Source organism: Nannobrachium achirus, assembly GCF_963921795.1.
Source record: "Nannobrachium achirus genome assembly, chromosome: 18".
NCBI classification, from domain to species: domain Eukaryota; kingdom Metazoa; phylum Chordata; class Actinopteri; order Myctophiformes; family Myctophidae; genus Nannobrachium; species Nannobrachium achirus.
This window is the reverse complement of record NC_137825.1, coordinates 938,684-951,183: the sequence shown is the minus strand read 5'-3', so window position 1 is coordinate 951,183 and position 12,500 is coordinate 938,684. Positions and strand designations below refer to the sequence as shown.

Below are 12,500 nucleotides of genomic sequence, written 5' to 3'. Positions count from 1 at the left end.
GTGTGTGTGTGTGTGTGTGTGTGTGTGTGTGTGAGTGTGAGAGTGAGTGAGTGAGTGAGTGAGTGAGTGAGTGAGTGAGTGAGTGTGTGAGTGAGTGAGTGAGTGAGTGAGTGAGTGAGTGAGTGAGTGAGTGAGTGAGTGAGTGAGTGAGTGAGTGAGTGAGTGAGTGAGTGAGTGAGTGAGTGAGTGAGTGAGTGTGTGTGTGTGTGTGTGTGTGTGTGTGTGTGTGAGTGTGTGTACAGTACACGTGCGTGGTAATGAGCAGTCTGTTCTGTTTCCTGGTCGTAACTTGACCTTTTGACCCCCAGCCTGACCTCTGTGACCTCTGTTTCCTGTCCTCTACAACATCTGCTCCTTCCAACAGGAAGTGACATCACACGCTTTGGATTTCCTTTTCTTTTGTTTTCACATGTTTATTTTAGGGCTTTTGTGCCTTTAATTCATGGGTTTTCAACCAGTGGTCCTTGAGGGGGTCCCCAACCACCAGTGGTCCTTGAGGGGGTCCCCAACCACCAGTGGTCCTTGAGGGGGTCCCCAACTTACGGGTCCATTTGGTTTCATTTCACACTCTCTAGATTAACTTTACTGTTTATTTAACTCTTTTAGTGCTAAAACCGAATATTTTCGGTTCTTTTTTTCAATCCAATACAATATTTTTTTGCTATTTTACTTACCCTGAGCTGCTTGTAGCGACGTGGGTGGTCCTGGCTCGTCTATCGCTTTCCAACGTTGCGACAATTTATTCCATTGAAAATGGTTTAGAATAAAGTTTAGAGCCCCCCCAAAAAAACTCTATTTTGGCCTCAACGAAGCCCCGGTCTAGCCCTGGATTCAAGCCGCCTACCAAGCACTCTTTCCACCGGCCCGTAATCGGGTAACGTCGCCGAAACGCGCCGCCCAATCCAATACAAAGTCACATCTTTAGAGCTCATTTTCTCTGAACTGTGTTCCTACTGCAGCGGAAAAGTTTTTTTTTGCGGCTGAATAGCTTCAGATCGGTCTTCTAAAAAAATAAGCAGTCGATAACTAACTGTTAGCTCTCGGCCTCCATTTCACGTTCATAACACTGTATGCAGAGAAAACACAAGCCACTTCTTCGTGGTTAACCGGATGTTACTATGAAGCCTTATGGAGGAATGGCTGGCACTCTAGCGGCACCTTGTGGCCCCTGGCAGTCATCGTGTTAATTTACCAGAAGTTTACACAACACAACATAGGTTTTTTCAAAAAACCTTAGAAGGATTCAAAAGACACTTATAGAATCGGGTCAAAATTCAAATTTTCACAATTTTTCAAAAATAGCAGATCTACAAGCTCACAGCGCGGCACTTGGTGCAGCGCTGTGAGCTTGTATATCTGCTATTTTTCAATAGCAGATATACGTTCTGAATGGGTTAAAACTCTGTAATCTTCAGAAGTTTCTGAGACTGAAATTCCAGTAATGGAAGATAAATGAATAGAATAACGAATGACCATATGTAACGGCTGATGATTCACCATGAACCCAGAATATAAACTAACAAAGTATTCGTTTTAGAACCATTAGAGGGGGCTTGAGCCCCTGCCCTTTGATCCCTCTGTAAAAAGTGTCCTCTCCAGACCAGGAATGCAGTTTTTGGAGCGGTGAAAGCGCTCCCAATAGACAGGTATGTCTGTGGGTGGGTGGGTGGGTGGCTGGCTATGTGGCTGGCTGGCTATGTCTGTAGCCTGGCAATACCTTGAGTGGCCACACACAACACACAAGTTAAAGGAGGGGCGCTGTTGTGCAGGCACACACACACACACAGCTTCTATGGCACTATTGTGCAGACTAGACACACACACACACACACACACACACACACACACACACACACACACACGGTATAGCTGCTCGGATTCACCGCTCCACTTCGAACCGAGGTTTGATTTTTACTATGGTGAAAGAAATGCAAATATCCTCTTTCCATGCCATACCTGAAGGCAGCATTCAAGAGAATTGCCTTGTCCAAACTCTCCTGAACTCCTTGCCACATCTCCAGTATTCACTTGATCATGCTTAGTTCTCCCTGTCGCACTTAGAACAACAGACTCACTCGCTAGCTTTCGCCGTGGACTGAAGACTCACCTTTTCAGACTCCACCTAAACCCTTAGCACTACAGAAAATCAATGACCATATTGAAGCTAGTTAGCATTTGTTTTTTAGGTTTTTAGAACTTTGATTATATTATGTTTTTTCTAGATAGATATCCATTTGCATTTGTTATATTGCTGTTGATGTACTGACATATTATCTTGTTTATTTTTGTGATATTTCTATCTGCTTATTGTAAGTCGCTTTGGATTAAAAGCGTCTGCCTAAACTGTAAACTGTAGTTCAGTGTGGCATCAAGCAGTGAAAATAGCGCTGTGAGGCGTTGTGAGCTTGGAGGTCTGCTATTTTCAATGTTTTCACCCAAAGGCCCTTTTATAAAGTTCAGCCGCCTCTCTATCATTCTCTACAATAATTACATCACGATTGCAATGTGTTAATAATAATCTTAAGAGATGGCACGACCTGACCTGATAGCCAATAGGAAGACTGCATGTGTGTGTGTGTGTGTGTGTGTGTGTGTGTGTGTGTGTGTGTGTGTGTGTGTGTGTGTGTGTGTGTGTGTGTGTGTGTGTGTGTGTGTGTCTTAGCCTTCAGCTGTCCTCTGGTTTAATGCAATTAACCCTGAAACATGAGGTTAACACACACACGCACGCACGCACGCACACACACACACACACGACCTGTCGTTAACTCCAATTACAAATTAGTAATTAGGGCCTGCTGCTCTGTTCAACTGGGGGCGTGGTCTGGGGGCGTGGTCTCTCCTCCATCAGTGTCCATTGGATGAAACATGGCTTAAGAAATAATTCACAAACGTGGGATAAGAAAAATGTCTCTCAGATGATGAGGAGATTATCATTTGATTTACAGTTTAGGCATTTAGCAGACGCTTTTAATCCAAAGCTATTTACAATAAGCAGATAAAACATCACAATAATAAACAAGATAATATGTCAGTACTTCAACAACAATATAACAAATGCATATGAATATCAATCTAGAAAAAAACAATATAATCAGTAAAGAAAAGGATTCTAAAAACCCTAAAAACAAATGCTAACTAGCTTCATGTATGGTCATTGAGTGTTTCAGTAGTGCTATGAGTTTAGGTGGAGTCTGAAAAGGTGAGTCTTCAGTCCACGGTGAAAGCTAGCGAGTGAGTCTGTTGTTCTAAGTACGACAGGGAGTTTATTCCACAGCTTGGGGGCCAGGAGGGCAAACTGTCTCGGACGAGTGGATTTTTGTCCTGGGGTTTTTAGCGAGGGTTCTGTCAGCATCCCTGTGTTGGCTGATCTGAGTGAACGGGTGGGGGTGTAGGGGTTGATCAGGTTTTGGAGGTATGGAGTAGGGATGTCACGATACCAGAAATTTAGTAGTCGATGCCAATACCATTGAAATTCCACGATTCTCGATACCATTTCGATACCACGATAAAAAAATAAAATAAACCCCATGTAGTTCAACATACACTCCTTTATTAGAAGTGAACAACAAACAACAATATGCCTACTGTATGCTTAAACAGAAGTTGCATGTAGCTTTAAATGATTAAAATAAAATAATGTGCATGTAGCCTTAAAAAAATGTATCATTAAAAAAATAAAAGTGTTGGCTGTGTGTGTGTTGCTGCTGGCTTTGCTCTGGCCTGTCCTCCCTGTCAAAGTCCTCCTCTGGCTGATACTGTGAAAAGAACATTGAGATTTCAGTTAGTAGGTGTAGCTTAGACTACAGCAACAATATGAAAACAGCATAGGCTGTAATAACACAAACACACAAACACACACAAACACACACACACACACACACACACACACACACACACACACACACACACAGTGCAAGCAGTCATTTAATGACGTGGTGAAACCCTTTTTAGTGATATTTATTACAAATCATAGCCCATTACAACCGCGCGCACACGCACACACACACACACACACACACACACAGCCTATTATTACAACCGCACGCACGCGCACACACACACACACACACACACACACACACACACACACACACACATAATCCTAGCGTAAAAAATAAGTCTAGAAGAACATTGGCCAAACATCAATGCCAGCCTTCTCAAACAAAGAATAACGTATGTATTATTCCAGTGTTGTTTAACGTTACGTTGGGCGATTAAGTAAATGAGCTGCCTTGTAACTATATGTGACTTTATGCGGGACAGATGGGGGCTGCTCTCCGTGACGAGGCTGGACACAACGTTAACGTTACTTTGCCAGGCAGCTCATTTACTGTGTGGGCTCACCATAGTAACGTTATTAGATATGGGCAACAATGACAACACGTGAATTCAAATGCACTCACCTTGAATTCTTTGTACAAGTCTGGATGTCGGTCTTTTAGATGTTTCGCTAGTTGGATGTGTCCCCCCCCCCTTTCGTCTGGAAACGGTTACGGGCGGCGGGCAGGTTTTTGACGATCAACTATTAATCCCTGCTCATCCTCGAATGCGAAGTACTATACGCGACTTTTGGTTAGTTTTTCTTCTCAACTATGGAGGGGAGGGCAGCTGTCGCTGCTTGTTGGAGACAACGCGATGCAGATGCGTGTGCCGCCGCCATGTTGCATGTTGTTGTTTTTCTCCTTGAAGCGTGGTAGTCCACGTAACGTTATCACAGCATCAGACCCTGCTGTGAGGGTTGTGCGTGTGTCTCAGACTGCCTGCTGTGAGGGTTGCCAAATAACCGCTCATTTACAGCCCAAAAATAACACAAAAGAAGCGGCCAGATCTGGCGTCTCGGTACCAACGGTACTTCGGTACTACTGTACTTGTAAAAAAGTCAGTACCGTACCGTACCGTCACATTTGGCATCGAGTTGGTACCGAAGTATCGGTTCTGGTGACAAGCCTAGTATGGAGGAGCCATACCTTTGGCTGCTTTGAAGGTCAGCATCAGTGTTTTGTATTCAGTGCAGGCCGCAACCGGAAGCCAGTGGAGGCTGCGGAGAAGGGGGAGACATGTGAGAACTTAGGCTGGTTGAAGACCAGTCGTGCCGCGGCATTTTGACCTGCTGTTGGATTTCTAATTATATATATCTTCTCTCTCTCTCTCTCTCTCTCTCTCTCTCTCTCTCTCTCTCTCTCTCTCTCTCTCTCTCTCTCTCTCTCTCTCTCTCCCAGGGCGTTGAACAGGTGTGAGTGTCTCATTGTGACCTTCGGCCAGCAGAGTCCTAGCCCCGCCCCCTCTGGTTGCTATAGCAACGTGGCCAAGGCAACCAGAGACTGTATGAGAGCTGTGATTGGCTGCCTGCTGAACCTGACACATGACAACGGTAACCATGACAACACACACATTTATTTATGTCCACATAATTAATAATTCCATGTACAAAGAACATCAACAGTATCAGTGCAGTCAGATAATTCAAACACATGACATACAGAACGTTACATACAATACATACAGTACTTGTCAAACACAGCAGACAACAATCAAGGGTAAAGATAACAACGCCTCCTCCAAATGGAGCAGCTTCCTATAACAGCTGATACAGAGCAGTACCTTGATAACTGTTTGGCCCTCCTTTTGGAGAGGTCGGCCATTTGAAGGCCCCTCACAACCAACTTGTGCACATGCCCCAGGCTCCCAAAGATAAAAACTAAAAGTTTACATCTGTAGCCTTGCTAATAATAATAAACACCTCCCTATGGGTTTCATTAAAAGACAACTTTGTTTTTTTACAACAAGGGTTCATATTTTAGATTAGTAATTAACCCTTTAGATTAGTAACCCTAACCCTAACCCTTGTAATTAGAGAAAAGAAAAAGTGAGTGTTAAAATGTTTCCATTTGCTTCGTTCTATTGTTTTATTGCGTTTACTGTGCTAAAATGTGGGGCATGCGTACGCATGGGGGCATGCGTACAAGTGGCTAAATATGTCTTTTTAGACACAATAAGCCAGCAGTTTCTTTATTCCTGTTTACAGTAACACTTCTAGCCCCCATAAGTCACATCCAACCATGAAAGGTTGGGTTGTATCTTGGGAATGGGCTTATTCTGTGTAAAATGACATATTTAGCCACTTGTACGCATGCCCCCAACCACTGAAATAAGAATCTCCAAAACAATAGAAGTAAATGAAATAATTTTAACACTCATCTTTTATATTCTGTTATTACAATCTAAAATATCAACCCTTGTTGTAAAAAACTAAAGTTGTCCTTTAACAATTCAATTTCATTAACCACATCAGTGGTGTTGGATATCTGGAGATGAATTATTGTTATTGTGGTTGAAATAAATATAAATAAATATATTATTATGCCACTATGACAGTAAGAGCTTTCATAATACACATACTGTACAACTTAATGAAGAAGCAATTTACTTTTTGAACATCAAGAAATTGACAAATAAAACATGCATGATCCACTTTAGCCCTATATTATATCTTGGCTATTTGAAAACAGTCAATCTACGGGATGCGACATGTTGTGAGCTTGTAGATCTGCTATTTTCAAACATTTTGTACTTTTACTTTTGGTACTTTAACTCATTGAATGCCAAGGCCCGAGTTTCCCGAGTTATTACAGTAGTAACAGGGTGCCACAGCTGAGTTTCCCGAGTTGGAAGCCATTTAGATTTTCTTTTTTTTTCAAACATTTTTTTTATAAAAAAAATTCTAAAAATGCCTCAAATGTATTAGGCATGATCGCAATCGCGAAATTGCATGTTTAGCCCCGTAACAAACACATCTTTCAAAATGTCAAAAATGGCTGTTTTGTCTGACCTTGAAGGCTTCTATCTCATGAATGCCTGAACGGATTTCCAAGTGGATTTTTTTGTTTGAAAGCTGTTAAAAGGTACTACACATATGGTGCATATATGGTGCATGGGCGTGCACGATCCGTGCACTAAAAATTGATCCGTGCACTAGAAATTTAGGAACGTGGCATCCTGGTACTTGGCGGCCATCTTGAAAAGGGCATTCAATGAGTTAAGTACATTTTGATACCAACACGTTCATACTTTTACTCAAGTACATTTTGAGGGAACACCAAAGTATGGTCACCAGCTGATAAGCAGATTCTGACAATGCATTTCAATGGCAATGGAGTGGATATCTTTATTTGGCTTTACTTCAGTAAAATATGTGATTACTTTTTAGACTGTTAGAAAAGCTCTCTTTGACTCTGACAGACTGGAGCAGAAGTGTTGGACTGTCTGTGTTCTATCCATGCTGGGTGTATGGTTGTGGGTGGAGGTCTGTGGTCTTGTTGCGACCGTAGGTCGCATTTACTATCAAACCCTGCACAAAGTGTCAGTCCGTCAGTCTGTCTGTCACACCAAGTGTAAGTCCGTCAGTCTGTCTGTCACACCTCACACGTCACACTCTTGCCCTGCTCATATCTCCGCAACCGTTGCCCCGATCCATGCCAAATTTTGCACACACGTTCCTTACCTGCCAAACTACAACCTCCAAGGACCCCCGGAGCTCCAGGGACCCCCAGGTCCCTGGGGGACCCCCAGATGTAAAAAATGACCAAATGTGCCAAACTGACCAAATGACCACCCCAACGGGGCTGCTCACGGGGAATTCCCGGGGACCACCCACTCCTGGTGCTCCAGAATGGATGCAAAAGTGGTGGCGCCCCCAGTGGAGGACCCCCTACACTGCAGCTCACAGAAAATGCCGTAACTCCGGCTAGGAGCGACCGGGACAGCTGGGGCCGGTACCTATTAGTCCACCTTGCCGGCGCGGAGACCCCACCCCTCATTTCTCACATGGCCCTCTTCTAGCGCCACCATGAGGCCGATTCTTGCAAAACACATTTTTGGACACTGCTCCTACAATTTTTGCCCTAAAATCACGCAAATCGGTACACAGTATGTCTACACTCATCCCATCAACATGAATCTCTCCCATATAGCGCCACCTCCAGGCCGATTTTTAAAAACACATTTTTGGACACTGCTCCTACAGATTTTGCCCTAAACTCACGAAAATCACTACACAGTATGTCTACACTCATGTCATCAACATGGATCAGGAAGATTTTGGCAAAACACATTTTTGCCCTATTTGTGGAGATAAGTGACCTACGGTCGCTTATCTCCCGATTAGGGAGTCTTACTGGTATTGTACTATGGGTGTATGGTTGTGGGTGGAGGTCTGTGGTCTTGTATTGTGTTAGGGCATTAACGTAAAAGTCTACAAGTCGACTCAGTCGACTTAATTACACAAGTCAACTCCCACCAGAGAAAGTCGAAGTTGAAAAAAAAAAGAAGAAAAAAAAAAACTTTCTATTGTGAAAATAGCAGATTTACATGCTCACAACGCCTCACATTCACAATTTCTGCCTCAATATATAAAGTCCTTAAATTGTCACTTTAGAAATGTCGTTAATGACCTAATCTAAAGTTCTCAGTCCTGGGGACTGATTTCAATCTTGAGGATTCCGTAGGGTTTGTTTCTGAGATCAGTGCAGATCTGCCAAACATAAAAACACTAGTCAAGTGATCTACAAACTAAAAAGCTGTTATAATTTCAAGATAAGAGTTTTTGAATTGGCCAGACTAGAAATAGAAAACAACAGAACTCCAGAAGATACTTCTATAAAATGAAGCATGGATTGGCGCGCGCACACACACACACACACACACACACACACACACACACACACACACACACACACACACATTCAGTGAAGGCAGTTCAGAACTTCAGGGAAACTCCTCAGATATTGGTGTGCGCTGTGCGCACCACGTTTCTAAAATCACACATTTGGACTTGTCTTTAACCCCTGACACTGAGATGTGCCCACAGCAGTGCGGTGGGTAGCGTAGACATAGTGAAAGTGAGATGTGCCCACAGCAGTGCGGTGGGTAGCGTAGACATAGTGAAAGTGAGATGTGCCCACAGCGGTGCGGTGGGTAGCGTAGACATAGTGAAAGTGAGATGTGCCCACAGCGGTGCGGTGGGTAGCGTAGACATAGTGAAAGTGAGATGTGCCCACAGCGGTGCGGTGGGTAGCGTAGACATAGTGAAAGTGAGATGTGCCCACAGCGGTGCGGTGGGTAGCGTAGACATAGTGAAAGTGAGATGTGCCCACAGCGGTGCGGTGGGTAGCGTAGACATAGTGAAAGTGAGATGTGCCCACAGCGGTGCGGTGGGTAGCGTAGACATAGTGAAAGTGAGATGTGCCCACAGCGGTGCGGTGGGTAGCGTAGACATAGTGAAAGTGAGATGTGCCCACAGCGGTGCGGTGGGTAGCGTAGACATAGTGAAAGTGAGATGTGCCCACAGCGGTGCGGTGGGTAGCGTAGACATAGTGAAAGTGAGATGTGCCCACAGCGGTGCGGTGGGTAGCGTAGACATAGTGAAAGTGAGATGTGCCCACAGCGGTGCGGTGGGTAGCGTAGACATAGTGAAAGTGAGATGTGCCCACAGCGGTGCGGTGGGTAGCGTAGACATAGTGAAAGTGAGATGTGCCCACAGCGGTGCGGTGGGTAGCGTAGACATAGTGAAAGTGAGATGTGCCCACAGCGGTGCGGTGGGTAGCGTAGACATAGTGAAAGTGAGATGTGCCCACAGCGGTGCGGTGGGAAGCGTAGACATAGTGAAAGTGAGATGTGCCCACAGCGGTGCGGTGGGTAGCGTAGACATAGTGAAAGTGAGATGTGCCCACAGCGGTGCGGTGGGTAGCGTAGACATAGTGAAAGTGAGATGTGCCCACAGCGGTGCGGTGGGTAGCGTAGACATAGTGAAAGTGAGATGTGCCCACAGCGGTGCGGTGGGTAGCGTAGACATAGTGAAAGTGAGATGTGCCCACAGCGGTGCGGTGGGTAGCGTAGACATAGTGAAAGTGAGATGTGCCCACAGCGGTGCGGTGGGTAGCGTAGACATAGTGAAAGTGAGATGTGCCCACAGCGGTGCGGTGGGTAGCGTAGACATAGTGAAAGTGAGATGTGCCCACAGCGGTGCGGTGGGTAGCGTAGACATAGTGAAAGTGAGATGTGCCCACAGCGGTGCGGTGGGTAGCGTAGACATAGTGAAAGTGAGATGTGCCCACAGCGGTGCGGTGGGTAGCGTAGACATAGTGAAAGTGAGATGTGCCCACAGCAGTGCGGTGGGTAGCGTAGACATAGTGAAAGTGAGATGTGCCCACAGCGGTGCGGTGGGTAGCGTAGACATAGTGAAAGTGAGATGTGCCCACAGCAGTGCGGTGGGTAGCGTAGACATAGTGAAAGTGAGATGTGCCCACAGCGGTGCGGTGGGTAGCGTAGACATTAGAGATGGACATCGGTATCGGCCGGTATCGAAAATCGGCCGGTATTATATAAAATCGGCCTCAATCGGTGACCGGCCGGTCTTAACGTAATTTCCGGTTTTCCGCCGATCAAAAATGACACGCATTCGCAGTACGCAACATGTGGCTCAACGCGCGCTGACCAAAACAAAGCTGCAGCGAAGCTAACGCTAACAGACTCATGAAGAAAACATGTCGCAGATTTGGACTTTTCACTGTGCCAGGATGATCCAAAACTCGCTCTTTGCATTGATATTACCCGTTCGCTCAAATAAATAACTCCATCTCATTACAGTACATCTGAACAAAAGCAACGATGCGAGCTGAACGGGGCTATAGTGTTCCGTCTATCTCTCTCGCTCTCTCTCCCCGTCCCTCCCTCCCTCCACACACACTCTGACTCTCACACCCACAACGAACAGCAGAGCAGTGGTGGCTGGCCGCGTGAGTTTAGTCGAAAACAGCTGATCTACAAGGCATACAAACTCACATCATGCTAAAGAATGGCCAGATTAATGCACACGCTTTATGTGCTATGATGCTATTCCCGCAAAAGTCCCGAAATCTATAGCAAAGGCTGCCGAAGAAGCGCTAACCCCCCGGCTCCACCGGGCGCGTCGAGCGACGCAGCCAGTGGAGCCCTGGGGTAAAAATGTCCGTGAAGCGTCTATTTTATTTTCCGTGCGAATCGTCTATTTTACGTGCTATCAACAGTGATTTTCCGATGTTTCCTCCCTGTTGGTAGCCAGCCACACATATCCCAAATATTGCGCTACATAAATGCATGTAATCATGAGCAGCATGAGTGTCCACTGTAGCCTGCTTGTTTAGCGTCCTGTGCTAAGATTAAACACTTCTCTGGGTCTGATCACCCAATGTTGCCAGGTTTTGTTTTTGAGAGAGAAACAAGCAACCAGGGGGGTTGCTTGTTGATACTAATGACAGTATAAAAACAGAAAGGATTGCCAAGCCAATTTCACCAGCATATTAATAACAATGATAATAATAATAGTTAAATAGCACCAGCTTTCATTTTTCAAGTACAAACATTGCACTAGATTGAGTTCAAGTTTTATTTTCTTAAGTTAACTCAGTGCTGCTTAAACAATTGTTGATTGTGACATTGAAAGTCAACTATTCCAGTGTTTAACTGGGGTACTACGAGTACCCCTGGTGATACCCAGAGGTACTGCATGGGATACTGAAGAAATTACATGGTAGAATACCAGCCAACTGAGATGTGTTTTTGAATTTTGTTGATCAGTTGATGATTGGTTGTTGATTACTAGTTATTGACATGAAAACTGACTGAATCTTATTGTCAGTGTTGAAAATAAATCTGCTCAGGATGCACTGTTTGAAACTCACTCCATTTCTTATTTGTGATGTTATATTGTTGAACAGGGGTGTTATGCATATAGCCTACCATAGTTGTGGTTTTAATTGCAGTTATATAAGCAAAATGTTGTCTGGGAAAGGGAGTACTTGGATAAAAAAATCATGGAAAGGGTACTCAAGCCAAAAAATATATGGTGTATTGTATAATTATTGTTCTTTCTTAGATAGAAAATCGGTATCGGAAAAATCGGTATCGGCAGATCAGAATTTAATAAAACCGGAAATCGGAATCGGCCAAGAATTTTGCAATCGGTCCATCTCTAGTAGACATAGTGAAAGTGAGATGTGCCCACAGCGGTGCGGTGGGTAGCGTAGACATAGTGAAAGTGAGATGTGCCCACAGCAGTGCGGTGGGTAGCGTAGACATAGTGAAAGTGAGATGTGCCCACAGCGGTGCGGTGGGTAGCGTAGACATAGTGAAAGTGAGATGTGCCCACAGCGGTGCGGTGGGTAGCGTAGACATAGTGAAAGTGAGATGTGCCCACAGCGGTGCGGTGGGTAGCGTAGACATAGTGAAAGTGAGATGTGCCCACAGCGGTGCGGTGGGTAGCGTAGACATAGTGAAAGTGAGATGTGCCCACAGCAGTGCGGTGGGTAGCGTAGACATAGTGAAAGTGAGATGTGCCCACAGCAGTGCGGTGGGTAGCGTAGACATAGTGAAAGTGAGATGTGCCCACAGCGGTGCGGTGGGTAGCGTAGACATAGTGAAAGTGAGATGTGCCCACAGCGGTGCGGTGGGTAGCGTAGACATAG

General features: G+C 45.0%; 1 protein-coding gene across 1 annotated transcript in view; it reads left to right on the top strand.

Annotated features, from left to right (window-relative positions):
- The window catches only part of LOC308303595 (wings apart-like protein homolog), a 73,228-nt gene that overhangs the window by 47,217 nt on the left and 13,511 nt on the right, over positions 1 to 12,500 (top strand). Inside the window, 1 exon segment of the mRNA XM_080748014.1 lies at positions 5,220 to 5,371. Coding sequence (XP_080604140.1) covers positions 5,220 to 5,371 — 152 coding nt within the window.